This window comes from Rhinoraja longicauda, chromosome 24, assembly GCF_053455715.1.
Source record: "Rhinoraja longicauda isolate Sanriku21f chromosome 24, sRhiLon1.1, whole genome shotgun sequence".
Lineage (NCBI taxonomy): Eukaryota > Metazoa > Chordata > Chondrichthyes > Rajiformes > Arhynchobatidae > Rhinoraja > Rhinoraja longicauda.
This window is the reverse complement of record NC_135976.1, coordinates 36,298,890-36,317,755: the sequence shown is the minus strand read 5'-3', so window position 1 is coordinate 36,317,755 and position 18,866 is coordinate 36,298,890. Positions and strand designations below refer to the sequence as shown.

General features: G+C 52.0%; 1 protein-coding gene across 1 annotated transcript in view; it reads right to left on the bottom strand.

The window, feature by feature from the left end:
* Positions 1-17,722, bottom strand: part of LOC144605181 (C4b-binding protein alpha chain-like) — a 39,077-nt gene extending 21,355 nt beyond the window's left edge. Inside the window, exons 1-5 of the mRNA XM_078420270.1 lie at positions 17,566-17,722; positions 14,826-14,919; positions 11,923-11,996; positions 9,907-10,003; positions 7,560-7,633 (exon numbers count right to left, since the gene is read on the bottom strand). Of these exons, the coding sequence (XP_078276396.1) occupies positions 7,560-7,633; positions 9,907-10,003; positions 11,923-11,996; positions 14,826-14,919; positions 17,566-17,629 (403 nt within the window). The 5' untranslated portion in view covers positions 17,630-17,722. The remainder of the gene's footprint in view (positions 1-7,559; positions 7,634-9,906; positions 10,004-11,922; positions 11,997-14,825; positions 14,920-17,565) is intronic.
* Positions 17,723-18,866: the final 1,144 nt, after the last annotated feature.

Below are 18,866 nucleotides of genomic sequence, written 5' to 3'. Positions count from 1 at the left end.
AAGGTGATGCACTTTGGCAGAAATAACTTGGAGAGGGAGTACACCATGAATGGAAGGACCCTAGGGAAGACGGGGGTACAGAGGGACCTTGGAGTACAGGTACACAAGTCCTTGAAGGCAGCAGGACAGGTGGACAGGGTGGTCAAAAAGGCATATGGGTTACTGGCCTTCATTAGTCGGGGCATCGAATATAAAAGTAGGGGGGTAATGATGGAATTGTACAGAACACTGGTGAGGCCACAGCTGGAGTATTGTGTACAGTTCTGGTCACCACATTATAGAAAGGATGTGATAGCTTTGGAGAGGGTGCAGAGGAGATTCACCAGGATGCTGCCAGGGATGAAGGGCCTCGGCTATGAGGAGAGACTGAGCAGACTGGGGTTGTTTTCCCTGGAGCAGAGAAGGCTGAGAGGGGACATGATCGAGGTGTACAAGATCATGAGGGGCATAGATAAGGTAGATGGCGGGGAACTTCTTCCACTGGTAGAAGGTTCAACAACGAGGGGACATAGATACAGGGTAAGGGGAGGGAGGTTTCAGGGGGATGTGAGAAAGAACTTTTTCACCCAGAGGGTGGTTGGAGTCTGGAACTCACTGCCTGGGGTGGTGGTGGAGGCGGGAACACTCACAACGTTTAAGAGGCATTTGGATGGGCACTTGAAATGCTACAACATTCAGGGCTACGGTCCAAATGCGGGAAAATGGGATTAAAATTAGACTGTGTTTGGTAACGGGCGGCACGGACACGATGGGCCGAAGGGCCTCTTTCTGTGCTGTAGGACTCTATGACTCTATGAGATACGCGGATAGGACAGGTTTAGAGGGATGTGGGCCAAACGCGGGCAGGTGGGACTAGAGGAGATGGAGTACTTTGGTCAGCATGGGCAAGTTGGGCCGAAGGGTTGTGATGTTATTGCAATGTGCCTTGAAGACTACACAGGTCTATTGGTAGAGGGGTTATCAGAGGGCGACAGAGAGGGAGGAGCCCGGCGGGAGCAGATGTGCGGTAGAATAAACACTCGCGTAAAAACACAGTCGGACTCACTGTATCTTTTTAAAGAACACAACATGGTGTCAGAAGTCCTGTAGGGTGCGTGAAGTGTACTTTGAGTCGAACAACTATCGTTTGGAGCTCGTTGACGGCAAAAGAGAAAGAAGAGTGCGACATGCAAGAGGACAACGCAGTAGGACCAAATGCTACATTTAGCATCCAGCCTCCGGAGTCCTTCGACTTTTCAAAGCCGCAAGAGTGGGCCAAATGGATACGGAGGTTGGAAAGGTTCCGTCTGGCAAGTAACTTGAAAGCCAGCTCCGAAGATAATCAAGTTAACACGCTGATTTATTGCATGGGAGATGAGGCAGACGATGTTCTGCGCGGGTTAAACCTGACAGTAGCACAAAGCGCAACGTACATAGGGGTGCGCGATGGCTTCCAACGATTGTTCATAGTAAAGAAAAATATAATCTATGAGCATGCCAAGTTCAACATGCGCAGGCAGGAAGAACATGAAACAGTGGATGCCTTTGTCACTGTGTTATATGCGCTGGCAGAGCACTGTAACTACGGGTGTGCTACACGACGAGCTGATACGCGACAGGCTTGTTGTCGGACTGATGGATAAGCGGCTGTCCGAACGTATGCAGCTTGACGCAGAATTGACGCTGGAAAAGGCCGTCAATATGGCGAGGCAGAGTGAGGAGGTGAAACGGCAACAATCTTCTCTGCGAGGTGACACCAGGACAGAGACAAGTGATGCTAAATCTGTGGACAGAGTGTATAAGAGCAGTAGTAAAGGTGCCAAAAACAAACCTCACCAGGCTTATGGCCACCAACTCAAAACACACAGCGCCCAACACAGCAGGGGGAAAAGTGTACAGTGCCATAAATGTGGCAGCTCTCAGTCCCATCCAAGGCAGGATTGCCCGGCAAAGGATGCGAAATGCCATTTATGTGGGAGAAAGGGACATTACAAGCGTGTGTGTAGATCACCCAAAACCATGCAGGAAGTTGAAGAGGACGAGGATGTTATGTTCCTAGGCAGCGTCACAGCCGATGGAGAGCCATGGATGGTAAACATCGACATAAATGATAATAACGTGTCATTCAAAATTGACACCGGCGCCGATGTTACAGTCCTACCCCACACCGTGTTTAAAGAGATCTATAGAAACAGCGATCCACCTACCCTCCGTAAAGCAACCAAGCCACTGCTGGGACCCGGGAGGAGTCCACTAGAAGTTGTGGGCGTCGCTGGGCTGGCTACGTCACAAGACACCTGCACACTGCATTGCTGGGGAGGCCTGCTATCGGCAAGCTGGAGCTTGTGGTTCGGCTAGACAGCATCACCATAGAGACACTTAAGACTAGCTACCCGAAGCTATGCAGCGGTCTCGGGGAGGTACGACAGCAGTATGCCATCAAGCTGAAACCAGGGGCCCAACCGTTCTCATTGAAGACACCCAGAAGGATTCCGTTGCCGCTGATGGGTAAAGTCGAGCGAGAACTGTCCCGCATGGAAGGCCTGGGGTTAATCACCAGGGTTGAAGAGCCTACTGACTGGTGTTCAGGCATGGTGGTGGTGCCGAAAAAGACAGTCTCACTAACCTCAATGAGTCGGTGTGTCGAGAAAAGTACATCCTGCCATCGGTGGAGGAAACACTGGGGATGCTGGCTGGAGCCAGAATATTCAGCAAGTTGGATGCCAACACGGGGTTTTGGCAAATACCCCTGACCGAAGACTCAGCAAAATACACAACATTCATCACACCCTTCGGTCGTTACTACTTCAAGCGGCTGCCTTTCGGCATTGCCTCTGCCCCCGAACACTTTCAAAATAGGATGGTGTCAGAGGTCACGGAGGGACTCGAGGGAATCGTCTGCCACATGGATGATGTACTGGTCTGGGGCCAAACACGAGAGGAGCACGACGTTCGTCTGCATACTGTGCTGGCGAGGATCCAAAAGGCGGGCATTACGCTTAACATTGACAAATGTGACCTGTCGAAGGAAGAGGTGACCTTTCTTGGTCATGTCCTCTCCTCCAGTGGCATTAGTCCTGACCCGAGCAAGACTGAGGCTGTAAGGAAGATGGAGGAGCCGACCAATGTGAGTGAGCTGAGGAGCTTTCTCGGAATGGTTAACCAGCTGGGGAAGTTCATCCCGCAACTAGCAGAGAGAGACAAGGCTCTGCGAGACCTCCTGTCAAAGAGGAACTGCTGGCTGTGGGGCATCGACCAGGCAAGAGCCTTTCAAGATTTGAAAAATGCACTGGTATCCCCACCTGTACTAGCCATGTACGACACGAACCGTGAATGCAAAGTCTCAGCAGACGCGTCATCTTACGGCCTGGGAAGTGTACTTCTCCAAAAATGGGATGAGGAGTGGAGACCGACCGGTAGCCTACGTGTCGCGATCTCTCACACAGACGGAGCAGAGATACGCGCAGGTGGAGAAAGAGGCCTTGGGCCTGACCTGGGCTTGTGAAAGGTTCCGCAACTTTCTCATCGGTAAACACTTCCAGATGGAGACGGATCATAAGCCTCTCCTGAGTCTGCTGGGGTCACAGGCACTGGATGCTCTCCCTCCACGGATTCAGCGTTTCTGGATGCGCCTCATGCGCTATTCTTACTCCATTTCTCATGTGCCAGGAAAGTGTCTGTGGACAGCTGATACGCTGTCGCGTGCTCCTGTGAAAATGGGGGAAACGCCTGACGAAAAGGAGTTGTTTGAGAATACAAACATCTATGTGGACATGATAATAGAGAACCTGCCGGCAAGCACTGCCTACCTGGATGAGTTGAGAGGGGAGCTACAAAGGGACAGTGTGTGCACACGGGTAATGCAGCTGTGTCAGGAAGGATGGCCAACGAATAGCAACGGTGAACCGGCACTCAGGCTGTACTGGGCAGAACAAGCATTGCTCACGGTAAATGACGGACTGTTACTCAAAGGGGACAGATTAGTCGTACCCTCAACTATGAGGAACGACGTGCTGACCAGACTACATGAAGGTCACCAGGGAGTGGTGAAGTGTAGAGAGCGTTCACGACGGTCAGTGTGGTGGCCTGGACTAAGTCAGCAGCTGAACGAATTGGTCCTCAACTGCCGGACATGCAGCAAAGAGAGACAGAACCATACAGAGCCACTGATGCCATCACAATACCCAGGCCGACCATGGCAAAAGCTGGGAGCTGACTTGTTCATGCTGGGAAGCAAGAACTACCTGCTGGTAGTGGATTATGCATCGAGATACGTGGAAATCGCTCCACTCAGCCCCACCAAGTCGACAGATGTAATCCACCACCTCAAATCAATGTTTGCACGTCACGGCATTCCGGAGACATTGGTCACAGACAATGGGCCTCAGTTTGCCGGAACCGCCTTTGCTGCGTTTGCAAAGTCGTATGGTTTCCGCCACGTCACAAGCAGCCCGAGATATCCTCAGAGTAACGGGGAGGCCTAACGTGCAGTCAAGACAGTGAAGGGTCTCCTGAAGAAAGCGGCGGATCCCTACCTCGCTTTACTTGCATATAGAGCGACCCCACTGCAAAACGGGTACAGCCCGGCCCAACTCCTTATGGGGAGAAGGCTTCGCACTACGGTACCAACACTTCCAGCCCTGCTGAATCCTGCTCTTCCCGACAATGAGGTGGTTGCGTAGAAGGAAAAGGAGAAGAGAATCAGAGATGCACAACGGTACAACCTGCGGCATCGTGCATGGAGTCTCGACAGGCTCTTTCCCGGACAAGAAGTGTGGGTCACGGATCAAGGCGAAGCTGGAGCTGTGATCGGCAGCCACACCGCCCCCCGCTCTTACATCGTGGAGGGACCTCACGGGACGGTCAGGCAAAACCGTCGCCATCTAATTCCCATGAAACCCTTGCCGGACCAGAGTGGGGGTGGTATGAAAGAGCAACTCCCGACTGGGTTGCATTCCAGAGCAGAGCTCAGCAGAACCACCAAAAGAGAACATTCCAGAGCAAAGCTCAGCAGAGCCACCAAAAGAGAACATTCCAGAACTGCCATCCACTCCCAGAACCAGGTTTGGGAGAAGAGTGATGAGACCAGATAGGTTGAACTATAAGTGGGAAAAAAAAGAGAGTTTCTAAAGAAAAATGTTTTTCTAATTTAGTGAAAAGGGTAAAATCCTTTTCACTAAGACAATGTGTTTACATGTACTTATGTTGAATTAATTTAGTTCAGATAGGAACAGACCTTCCAGCTAAAGAGGCAGAATAATCCTCTAAGGTCTGGTGAATCAACCGCAGTCTACCGATTGATTCTAGAAAGGGGAGATGTGGTGTTATTGCAATGTGCCTTTAAGACTACACAGGTCTATTGGTAGAGGGGTCATCAGAGAGCGACAGGGAGGAGCCCGGTGGAGCAGATGTGCGGTTGAATAAACACTCGCGTAAAAACACAGTCGGACTCACTGTATCTTTTTAAAGAACACAACAAGGGTCTGTTTCCGTGCTGGGTGACTCTATGATTATGATCTCGTTAGAAAAACAGAGTATGCTGCCTGTATGAGAATGTCTCTGGCTGGTTGGTGCAGGTGTGTGGGTGTGGGTGTGAGTGGAGTGTCATTGTAGCCCTGGTACTGTGGCGTGTGGGCATGTGGGTCGCTGTAGTCCTGGTACTGTGGCGTGTGGGTGTGGGGGTCACTGTGGTGTGTGGGCATGTGGGTCGCTGTAGTCCTGGTACTGTGGCGTGTGGGGAGAAGGCAGGCACGGGTTACAGATTGTGGATGATCAGCCATGATCACAATGAATGGCGGTGCTGGCTCGAAGGGCCAAATGGCCTCCTCCTGCACCTATTTTCTACGTAGCAATATTTACTTTCCAATGTGCCCGTAAACAATAGCAACGATGGATCTCATTTTGAAATGTGAGCAGTATTTCTTTTACTATTAAATCACAAAAGCTCAACTTTTAACGAGTTTGCTGGAGTTAAGAGCAGCAAGCCACTGAAACGCAATGTTTACTCTGAATTGCCTTTCACTGCAGATGCAGCTCTAGCCTCTAGTTTAGGAATGGTTCACTCACCACGTTTGCAGGTGGGCGGTGAGGGTACAAATTCACCGCTCCCTCCACATTAGAGACTCCCCCACACTCACCACATTCAAAACATCGCTGAAGTCTCACCTGTTCAGTACTGCCTTCAACCACTGAAGGTCACCTCACCTTCTGTCTCCTTTCTCTGTTCATTTATTTATTTACTTATTTATCTATTTATTCATTTCCCTATGTTCTCAAAATCTCTGTAAAGTGTCTTTGAGTATATAAAAAGCGCTATATAAATAAAATGTATTATTATTATTATTATTATTATTTAATGACACTCTCGCCATCCATCACATAACCATCACTGCAGGTGAAGGAGATTGTGTCCTCGTATCTATATACAGGACCAAATCCTGCTGTGATGTTGACATGTTCAGAAAGCATGGGCTGCTGACATTTAATATCTAATTGAAGAACAAAGCGTGTGTTTCTACCGGACATCCAAAAGCAATGAAAAGCATCTAGATCCATTCATGACATTATCGAAGTACCAAAAACAAAAGCTGAAGCTGACAAACGGACCCAGGAAGATTAACCCTTTGTCAGTCACACATTAGTCATCCGTGTGAAGGAATCTCAGACACGCGACAAATTTACAGGGATCTCCTGACGTCTGGCACAAAAGCCGTCTGATTCCCATGGAAGTCCATTAGCTGTTGGTGCAGAATTAGGCCATTCAGCCCACAGATCTACTCCACCATTCTATCCACCCCTTCTGTCGTGGGGTAGACTGAGACTACAGGGACCATTACGACATTTAAAAGACATCTTGCACAGGTTCATGGATAGGGCAGGTTTAGAGGGATGTGGGCCAAACGCGGGCAGGTGGGACCAGAGGAGATGGAGTACTTTGGTCAGCATGGGCAAGTTGGGCCGAAGGGTCTGTTTCCGTGCTGGGTGACTCTATGATTATGATCTTGTTAGAAAAACAGAGTATGCTGCCTGTATGAGAATGTCGCTGGCTGGTTGGTGCAGGTGTGTGGGTGTGGGTGTGGGTGGAGTGTGACTATAGCCCTGGTGCTGTGGGTGTGGGGGTGGGGGTCACTGTGGGTGTGGGTGTGGGGGTCACTGTGGCGTGTGGGTGTGGGGGTCACTGTGGCGTGTGGGTGTGGGGGTCACTGTGGCGTGTGGGTGTGGGGGTCACTGAGGCGTGTGGGTGTGGGGGTCACTGTGGCGTGTGGGTGTGGGGGTCACTGTGGCGTGTGGGTGTGGGGGTCACTGTGGCGTGTGGGTGTGGGGGTCACTGTGGCGTGTGGGTGTGGGGGTCACTGTGGCGTGTGGGTGTGGGGGTCACTGTGGCGTGTGGGTGTGGGGGTCACTGTGGCGTGTGGGTGTGGGGGTCACTGTGGCGTGTGGGTGTGGGGGTCACTCTAGCCCTGGTGCTGTGGCCATGTGTGACCAGTGTGTGCGTGTCGACCCAACCACACAGTCTCCCCCCATGTGCAGGGCCAGGGCCGGGACCCTCCTCGCTCGGCAGAGGGCGGGTGGTAACTCACTTTCACAGGTTGGCACTGTGCCCGACCAACCATTGACTTCACACCGACTGTGACCCACGCCCCTCAGCGAGAACCTAAAGACAAGGAGCACAGGGTCAGCAGGACAACGCCAGCGATCGGCAGAAAGTCGCCCAGGACAGAGACAAGGAACTGCAAGCGCTGGCAGAGAAACAGAGAAAATAGGTGCAGGAGGAGGCCATTCGGCCCGAGCCAGTACCACCATTCATTGGGGGTGGGGGTGGGGGTGGGGGTGGGGGTGGGGGTGAGGGTGGGGGTGGGGGTGGGGGTGGGGGTGGAGGTGGGGGTGGGGGTGGAGGTGGGGGTGGGGGTGGGGTGGGGGTGGGGGTGGGGGTGAGGGTGAGGGCGGGGGTGGGGATGTGGGCCTGGAACATGCTGCCAGGGGTGGGGGTGGAGGTGGGGGTGGGGGTGAGGGTGAGGGTGGGGGTGGGGGTGGGGTGGGGGTGGAGGTGGGGGTGGGGGTGAGGGTGAGGGTGGGGGTGGGGATGTGGGCCTGGAACATGCTGCCAGGGGTGGGGGTGGAGGTGGGGGTGGGGGTGGGGGTGGGGGTGGGGGTGGGGGTGGGGGTGGGGGTGGGGGTGGGGGTGGGGGTGGGGGTGGGGGTGGAGGTGGGGGTGGGGGTGGGGGTGGAGGTGGGGGTGGGGGTGGGGTGGGGGTGGGGGTGGGGGTGAGGGTGGGGGTGAGGGCGGGGGTGGGGATGTGGGCCTGGAACATGCTGCCAGGGGTGGGGGTGGAGGTGGGGGTGGGGGTGAGGGTGAGGGCGGGGGTGGGGATGTGGGCCTGGAACATGCTGCCAGGGGTGAGGGTGGGGGTGAGGGCGGGGGTGGGGATGTGGGCCTGGAACATGCTGCCAGGGGTGGGGGTGGAGGCAGATATGATAGTGGTGTTTAAGAGGCGCGTGGATATGCAGGGAATGTTGGGATATGGATCACGTGCGGGCAGAGGGGATTAGTTGAACATGGCATCCTGTTCAGCACGGACATTGTGGGCTGAAGGGCCTGTTCCTGTGCTGGACTGTTCTGTTCTATAGTTCTGCACATTGCATTTTAAATACAAATTCCATCCATCTGTATTAGATCATAAGACATCGGAGCAGAATTAGGCCATTCGGCCCATCGAATGTGTGCCACCATTCTCCTGCCTTCTCCCCGTAACTTCTGACACGCTTACTAACCTCTACTATTAATCTCCATTTTAAAACCACCCAATGAGTTGGTCTCCACCGCTGGCTGTGGCAAAGATGCTTCACATAAGGTCCGGGAACTGTGAGGATCAGCTCTAAACAGGCGCAACAATAGACAATAGGTGCAGGAGGAGGCCATTCAACCCTTCGAGCCAGCACCGCCATTCAATGCGATCATGGCTGATCACTCTCAATCAGTACCCCGTTCCTGCAACACGAGGCACAATATCGAGTAGTCACAGAATGATACAGTGTGGGAACAGGCCCTTCGGCCCAACTTGCCCACACCGGCCAACAATGTCCCAGCTACACGAGTCCCACCTGCCTGCACTTGGTCCATATCCCTCCAAACCTGTCCTATCCATGTCACATATCCATTCTTGTGATCCACTTTACTGAGGCTGAACAGAGCAGGGGGTGAGAAACAAACCCATGGAATGACTTGGTCACAGCTCAAACTCTGGGCTGTCAGACCCAACACGCCAATGACACGTGAGGCCACACGCAAATTGGAGGACTCCTCCTCATATTGCGCTTGGGCAGCACACAGCCCAGCGGTGTGATTAGTCGATAGTCACCAGGACTTTATTGGTCACATAAGCAAATATTATTTTTCAGGCCATTATTAAAATTGCAAAATCAATATTGACTTCTCTAATTTCAAGTAACTCTTGCATTCCCTCTCTCTCCATCCCTCCCCCATCCTAGTCAGTCTGCTAGTTCCACTGTTCGCATCCCTTCATTGTCACCTCTTGCACGGCCAACAATGGACCATTGTGGGCTCCTTGGTCAGCAGTGCTGGCACTGATTTGTTCTGTACCATTTCATCTCGCTAGTTTCCCTTTCCCCGACTCTCAGTCTGAAGAAGAGTCTTAACCCGAAACGTTACCTATCCATGTTCTCCACAGATGCTGCCTGACCCGCTGAGTTACTCCAGCACTCTGTGAAACGTCACCTATCCATGTTCTCCACAGATGCTGCCTGACCTGCTGAGTTACTCCAGCACTCTGTGTCCATCTGTGGGGGTGACACTGGCAGGAAGTGTACATGATCCAGAGATAGTTGGTGCCCAGGCTGAGATGGTTGTGGCACGTGTGTTTATGATGCGGGTGTTCCAACATTTATCCCCCACCCCTCAACACTTACCCCTCATTACAGTGAAAGGTAACATTGGCACCAAACACATTGCCTGAAGCCGTGAACCATCCATTAAGAATATCGCGAAGACTTCCACAAGATTTCACTAAATTAAGAAAGAAATAGAGCAGAGATTCAGCTACAAATACAATTAATGGTGTCAGAGAGCTGGCAGGATGGAGACAGGCCCTTCCACCCACTTTGCCCATGCTGACCCAAATGGCATACTGGGCTAGGCCCATTGGCCTTTGTGTTTGGCCCATAGCCCTACAAACTTTCCCACCAATATATCTATCCGTATGTTTTTCAAAAGTCATGATGAACAGTTTAGTTGAAACAAAGCATCTCACTGCACCAAGTAAACGTGACAATGACAACCAACCAATCAACCAACCATTGATCAAACAATCAACCAACCAATCAATTGATCAACCAAACAACCAACCAAGCAAACAACCAACCAATCAAACAACCAATCAATCAATCAATTAATCAATCAATCAATTGATCAATCAACCAACCAACCAATCAATTGATCAACCAAACAACCAAACAATCAACCAACCAATCAATCAATCAGTCAATCAATCAATCAATCAGTCAATCAATTAATCAATCGATCAGTCGATCAATCGACCAATCGATCAGTCAGTCAGTCAATCAATCAATCAATCAATCAATCAATCAATCAATCAATCAATCAATCAATCAATCAATCAATCACTGCACTATTCACCTGGCCACAGATTCATAAATTCAATGGAGCAGACGGAGGCCATTCTGCCCATCGAGTCTGCTGCATTTAACCATTCTGCTCGTTCAGTTTGGCCTCTGTTGGAGACAGCTTCTGCCTCTACAAAGTGTTGCTGTCGGTGTTGGCCATCCGCGTGGAGGACAGCTACGACCAACTCTCTCCTCAGTTCCAAAACAAGCAACACAAAGTGTGTTTCCTGCAGCAACTCTCTCCAGCGTTTAGTCCTTTACTAAATGTCAAACATTCATGGAACCGTCCTGCACGGGAATGGGCCTATCAGCGCAGGCCACCTGTGCCGAGCAACATGTCCTCCCCAGGTATGTCCACGCACCACCCTCTGGCTGAAGAAATTCCCCCTCGGCTCCTGCCTAAAGATACGTCCTTTCATTCTGAGGCTGTGCCCTCTGGTCGTAGACTCTCCCACTAGTGGAAACATCCTCTCCACATCCACGCTGTCCAGGCTACACTGCTGTAAAATGAAGTGCCAGCTCCTGTGGTTGATGCCCCATCCGATGACGACAAGCGTCCCACACCCCCGCCTCACCACCCTGTCTACCCGCGCCACCACCTTTGGGGAGCGCAACGTCTCTCAGTTGCACAACTCCCCCGAGTGCACCACCAGTTACTGGGCATGCCCCGTCCCGACACAGATAGTGGAGAGAAGGAATGGGTGACAAAGCATCACCTATCCATGTTCCCCACAGATGCTGCCTGACCCGCTGAGTTACTTCTGCACTCGGTGTCTATTTTAATTCACATCCTTGCTGGCAGCTTCCCACCGCAGTCCCTACCCCCCCTCTGCCCACCCCCCCTCTCCCCACCCCCCTCCCCCCACCTCCCCTCACCCCACCCCCCCTCACCCCACCCCCCTCTCCCCACCCCCCTCCCCCCACCTCCCCTCACCCCACCCCCCCTCACCCCACCCCCCCTCTCCCCACCCCCCTCCCCCCACCTCCCCTCACCCCACCCCCCCTCACCCCACCCCCTCTCCCCACTACTCCTGTGGATAGGTGGGGTGGGGAGAGGGGGGGTGGGGATAGGGGGTGGGGAGAGGGGGTGGGGAGAGGGGGGGTGTGGAGAGGGGTGTTGGGGAGAGGGGTGGTGGGGAGAGGGGGGGGTGGGGAGAGGGGGGGTGGGGAGAGGGGTGGTGGGGAGAGGGGGGGGTGGGGAGAGGGGGGGGTGGGGAGAGGGGGTGTGGGGAGAGGGGGGGTAGGGAGAGGGGGTGTGGGGAATGCAGTGGGAAGCTGCCACTAACACGGAGGCTGACTTACGCTGACACTCCGGCAGCTGTCCCCACCACCCTCTCTCACTGCAGACCCGTGAGCGAGTGCCTCTCAAAACGTAACTGCAAAACACAACAGGATAAGGAAGGTCAGACGTGTTCACCATCACGTGTTCACCATCACATGTTCTTCATCATTCGTTGACTGTCATGTGTTCACCATCACATGTTCACCATCACGTGTTCACCCTCACGTGTCACCATCATGTGTTCACCATCACATGTTCACCATCACGTGTTCACCCTCACGTGTCACCATCATGTGTTCACCATCACGTGTTCACCATCACCTGGCCTTCAGCATGTGTGTTCACCATCATGTGTTCACCATCACCTGGTCTTCATCATGTGTGTACACCATCACGTGCTCACCATCACGTGTTCAGCATCACGTGTTCACCATCATGTGTTCACTATCACGTGTTCACCATAATGTGTTCACCATCACGTGTTCACCTTCACGTGTTCACCATCACGTGTTCACCAACATGTGTTCACTATTACGTGTGCTTTAGTCAAGTCAAGTTTATTTGTCACATACACATACACGATGTGCAGTGAAATGAAAGTGGCAATGCCTGCGGATTGTGCACAAAAAAGAATACAGTTACAGCATATAAATAAAGTTAATAAGTTACTATAGTGTAGACAAAAATTTAGTCTCTGGGATTATAAAAGTGGGAAGAAACTCCGTCTCATCCTCTCCGTTTTCACAGCGTGACAGCGGAGACGTTTGCCTGATCGTAGCATCTGGAACAGTCCGTTACTGGGGTGGCAGGGGTCCCTCATGATCTTGCTTGCTCTGGATCTGCACCTCCTGATGTATAGGTCCTGCAGGGGGACGAGCGTAGTTCCCATGGTGCGTTCTGCTGAACGCACTACTCTCTGCAGGGCCATCCTGTCCTGGGCAGAGCTGTTCCCAAACCAGACTGTAATGTTGCCGGACAGGATGCTCTCTACAGCCCCAGAGTAGAAGCAATGAAGGATCCTCAGAGACACTCTGAATTTCCTCAGTTGTCTAAGGTAGTAAAGGCGCTGCTTTGCCTTACCCACCAGTGCGGCAATGTGCGTTGCACACGTCAGATCCTCTGTGATGCGGACTCCCAAGTATTTAAAACTGCTCACCCTATCCACAATAGACCCATTTATCTCCAGTGGCGTGCACGTCCTTGGATGTTGAGCCCTTCTAAAGTCCACAATCAGCTCCTTTGTTTTAGTGACATTCAAGAGGAGGCTATTGTCCTGACACCAGAGTGCCAGATCAGCCACCTCCTCCCGGTAGGCCTTCTCATCGTTGTTGGAGATCCGGCCCACCACCACAGTGTCATCAGCAAACTTGATGATGGAGTTTGAGCTGAACCTGGCCCCACAGTCATGTGTGTACAGGGAGTACAGTAGGGGGCTAAGGACGCAACCCTGGGGGGATCCTATGTTCAGGGTGAGGGAGCTAGATGTGTGTTCCCCATCCTGACCACTTGGGGCCTGGCAGTGAGAAAGTCCAGGACCCAGGCACACAGAGGGGTGCTAAGCCCCAGTTCCAGCAGCTTCTCAACCAGTCTGCTGGGGACTATTGTGTTGAATGCTGAACTAAAGTCAATGAACAGCATCCTCACATAGCCCCCCTGGCTGTCCAGATGAGAGAGAGCGGTGTGTAGAACCTGGGAGACCGCATCATCTGTGGACCTGTTCGGACGGTATGCGAACTGTAGTGGGTCCATGTTGCGAGGAAGGAGGGCGCAGATGTGCTTCTTGACTAGCCTCTCCAAGCATTTCATGACAACCGAGGTGAGGGCCACCGGTCGGTAGTCATTTAAACACGCTGGAGAGGCATTCTTTGGCACCGGTACAATGATGGATCTTTTGAAGCATGCAGGGACCACGGACTTGGCCAAGGAGAGGTTGAATATTGTGGTGAGCACGGGAGCAAGCTGAGTAGCACAAGACTTTAGTACTCGCCCAGATATACCATCTGGGCCTCCAGCTTTCCTCGTGTTCACACGCGTCAGAGCCCACCTCACCTCATGCTCGGACACCGAGAATGTGTGCACATCCCCGGCTGTGATGATCACCGAGCTGAACTCCCGGGGTAGATAGAATGGTCGGCATGAGATAGTTAGATGTTCCAGGTCCGGCGAGCAGGAACGAGAAAGCGTCTTAATATTTCCAGGATTGCACCAGTTATTATTGGTCAAGAAGCAGACTCCTCCGCCCTTGGATTTCCCGGATTCTTCCGTTCTGTCTGCCCGGAAAACAGTGAAGGACTCGGATGGGCAGATCACCTGGTCAGGCACCAGCGGGGTCAGGGCAGATCACCTGGTCAGGCACCAGCGGGGTCTGGGCAGATCACCTGGTCAGGCACCAGTGGGGTCTGAGCAGATCACCTGGTCAGGAACCAGCGGGGTCAGGGCAGATCACCTGGTCAGGCACCAGCGGGGTCAGCCATGTCTCAGTCAGACAAAGGATGTTACAGTTCCTTATGTCCCTCTGGAATCTGATCCTTGCCCTGAGGTCATCCAGCTTGTTTTTGTCACATGTGCAAATGTGCGGTGAATTACTTTCTGCGTATCTTACACACGCGACGCCGACATTATTGAAAGTCCGGTTGGGGCCCGGGCGGCCGATGTACCGGAGCAGTTCCCGTGAACCCAAGCCAGTCTCCTTGGTCACCTCTCCATTTCCTTCATGAAAACCTCTCCCAGCCTCTCCAATCTCTGCTCTGCTCAATATTGAAAGTGGAGATAGATTGATTCTTGATTAGTGCGGGTGTCAGGGGTGATGGGGAGAAGGCAGGAGAATGGGGTTAGGAGGGAGAGATAGATCAGCCGTGATTGAATGGCGGAGTAGACTTGATGGGCCGAATGGCCTAAATCTACTCCAATCATGTGAGCTTACCCTGGGTGGCAGGAATAGGTGGCCGAACTGCCCTTTTCCAAAGACTCGTAGCTCACAAACCCGTCGGGAATGTCCGCCGGTCTTCCACAGCTCTCTGCAAGGAACAAAGACAAGGGTTGACTGAACGGATCCGTCCAAACCTGCCGCTGCTGAGGGAAGCATCAGGGAACCCCAGACACCAGGACACGGATCTACAACACCTGGACAATGCACCTGGACACGGATCGACAGCACCTGGACAATGCACCTGGACACGGATCTACAGCACCTGGACACGGATCTACGGCACCTGGACATGGACATACAACACCTGGACACGGATTCTCCCCGTGACCTGCGTGGGTTTTCTCCGGGATCTTCGGTTTCCTCCCACTCTCCAAAGACACACAAGTATGTAGGTTAATTGGCTTGGTGAAAATGTTTTAAAAATTGTCCCTAGTGTGTGTAGGATAGTGTTAGTGAGCGGGGATCGCTGGTCGGCGCGGACTCGGTGGGCCGAAGGGCCTGTTTCCTCGCTGTGTCTCTAAACTAAACTAAACTAAGATCATCGACTGTTGCATTGCACAGACACCTTCTGTGTTTGCTGCTTTAACTGTGGATCCGTGGAGGGTGGAGCTTTTGTTACACAGACCCTGCCCGTCGGCGAGCAGTGGTCAGGACCCTGGCACACGGGCATGCCCACACCTCGTGGTCAGTGACTATATTGACTCAAACCCCGGTCCCAACGGTCAGAGACCTCCCGACACTCTCATCCCAACTCCAGCAACATCTGCGCCATTTGGAACGAAAGGCAACTTTTTAAATGTTTGCATGAGGAGTATTTCTATAATTTACACTTCTATTTTAGTTTAGTTTAGTTTAGAGATACAGTGCGGAAACAGGCCCTTCAGCCCACCGTGTCCGCGCCGACCAGCGATCCCCGCACACTAACACTATCCCACACACACTGGGGACAATTTACAATTTTACCAAAGTCAATTAACCTACATTCCCGCACGTCTTTGGAGTGTGGGAGGAAACCGGAGCACCCGGAGAAAACCCACACAGGTCACAGGAAGAACGTACAAACTCCGTACAGACAGCGCCCGTAGTCGGGATCGAACCCGGGTCTCTGGCGCCGTGAGGCATCAGCTTTTTGTAACCTATGTTGAGAGTCTAATCCTCCTCTGTGTCAGGTGGAATTATCTTTTCGACTGCCTTGTGAGGAAGATGCTATGAGGTTGCAGGGTGACTTGGACAGGTTGTGTGAGTGGGCGGATGCATGGCAGATGCAGTTTAATGTGGATAAGTGTGAGGTTATCCACTTTGGTGGTAAGAATAGGAAGGCAGAGTATTATCTGAATGGTGTCAAGTTAGGAACAGGGGACGTACTACGAGATCTGGGTGTCCTAGTGCATCAGTCACTGAAAGGAAGCATGCAGGTACAGCAGGCAGTGAAGAAAGCCAATGGAATGTTGGCCTTCATAACAAGAGGAGTTGAGTATAGGAGCAAAGAGGTCCTTCTGCAGTTGGACAGGACCCTAGTGAGACTGCACCTGGAGTACTGTGTGCAGTTTTGGTCTCCAAATTTGAAGAAGGATATTCTTGCTATTGAGGGCGTGCAGCGTAGGTTTACTAGGTTAATTCCCGGAATGGCGGGACTGTCATATGTTGAAAGACTGGAGCGACTGGGCTTGTATACACTGGAATTTAGAAGGATGAGAGGAGATCTTATCGAAACGTATAAGATTATTAAGGGGTAGGACACTTTAGAGGCAGGAAACATGTTCCCAATGTTGGGGGAGTCCAAAACAAGGGGTCACAGTTTAAGAATAAGGGGTAGGCCATTTAGAACTGAGATGAGGAAAAGCTTTTTCAGTCAGAGAGTTGTGAATCTGTGGAATTCTCTGCCTCAGAAGGCAGTGGAGGCCAATTCTCTGAATGCATTCAAGAGAGAGCTAGATAGAGCTCTTAAGGATAGCAGAGTCAGGGGGTATGGGGAGAAGGCAGGAACAGGGTACTGATTGAGAATGATCAGCCATGATCACATTGAATGGCGGTGAGGCTCGAAGGGCCGAATGGCCTCCTCCTGCACCTATTGTCTATTGTCTTGTATTTATTTGTAAACGACCCAGACAGGGATTGAGGATGGCCGGCCGGGTTCATTCACATCCTCTGTGTTCAGACGCTGGTTTAAATCGAAGATAGACACAAAATGCTGGAGTAATTCAGCGGGACAGGCAGCGTCTCTGGAGAGGAATAGGTGACGTTTTTAAAAGAGAGCAGGAGGAATCACAGAGGGGGGGGGGAGGGGGAGGGGGAGGGGGGGAGGGGGAGGGGGGGGGGGTACAGTGAGAGATAATGTTGCTGAACTCCCGTCAGAGGAGAACCTCTTCATTCATTCATCAGGAGAAGGGTCCCGATCCGAAACGTCACCTATCCATGTTCTCCACAGATGCTGCCTGACCCGCTGAGTTACTCCAGCACTCTGTGAAACGTTACCTATCCATGTTCTCCACAGATGCTGCCTGACCCGCTGAGTTACTCCAGCACTCTGTGAAACGTCACCTATCCATGTTCTCCACAGATGCTGCCTGACCCGCTGAATTACTCCTGCACTCTGTGTCTATTTTAATTCACATCCTCGCTGGCTTATTACTAAAGATCACTTTGCCCCGACCTTCCAACGGCTCCTTTCTGTATCGCAAGAGATGTGAAAAACCCAAATACAAGCACCAATTAAAGACATCGCAGCCCTTACCAAGCGAGGAGCTGATCTGCAGGATGACAATCAGTGCCACTTGGAATGTGGTGGCCTGGAACATGTTGTCAGGTCCCCTCTCCGTTGAGTTTTCCAGCACACTCCCTTCGATACTGGACACAAATTCAACCCTGTGGATGGTCTTGGAGTAGTGTTGGTTTTGGAGAGGGCAGGTTTGTTTTGCAAGGGTTATGTCCACACAAAGCTCGGGGACATTTTCGGGAAATTGCAAAGGTAAAGAGAAAAAAAGTCATGTTTGGAAAGCAGCGGTGATCACGGTTTCACAATCAGGAACATCTCTGTTAGGGTGAGAGGGGGGGCAATGATTTAATAGGAACCTGAGGGGTGACATTTCCACACAGAGGGTAGTGGGTGTACAGAACGAGCAGCCGGAGGAGGCAGTTGAGGCTGGGACTATCCCAACGTGTAAGAAACATTTGGACAGGTACATGGATAGGGCAGGTTTGGAGGGATGTGGGCCAAACGCTGGCAGGTGCGGACTCGGTGGGCCAAAAGGCTTGTTTCCACGCTGTATCTCTAAAACTAAAACTGAAAATCGAAGGAAATCTCCGTTTGCTGATGTGGGACAGTGTGCACAACTTTCATTCCCAGACACTGAAGTTAAATAAACGTAAAGCTGATGGGACAACCCATCCAAACATACTTGTAAACATCTGCTTCCACTCACAGGAGAGTCTAGGACCAGAGGGCACAGCCTCAGAAGTAAAGGACGTTCCTTCAGGAAGGATGAGAGGAGATCTTATCGAAAAGTATAAGATTATTAAGGGGTTGGACATGTTAGAGGCAGGAAACATGTTCCCAATGTTGGGGGAGTCCAGAACAAGGGGCCACAGTTTAAGAATAAGGGGTAGGCCATTTAGAATGGATATGAGGAAAAACTTTTCTGTCAGAGAGTTGTGAATCTGTGGAATTCTCTGCCTCAGAAGGCAGTGGAGGCCAATTCTCTGAATGCATTCAAGAGGGAGCTAGATAGAGCTCTTAAGGATAGCGGAGTCAGGGGGTATGGGGAGAAGGCAGGAACGGGGTACTGATTGAGAATGATCAGCCATGATCACATTGAATGGCGGTGCTGGCTCGAAGGGCCGAATGGCCTCCTCCTGCACCTATTGTCTATTGTCTATTGAGATGAGGAGAAATTTCTTTAGTCAGAGGGTGGTGAATCTGTGGGATTCATTGCCACAGACGGCTGTGGAGGCCAAGTCAATGGATATTTTTAAGGCAGAGAGAGATAGATTCTTGATTAGTACGGGTGTCAGGGGTTATGGGGAGAAGGCAGGAGA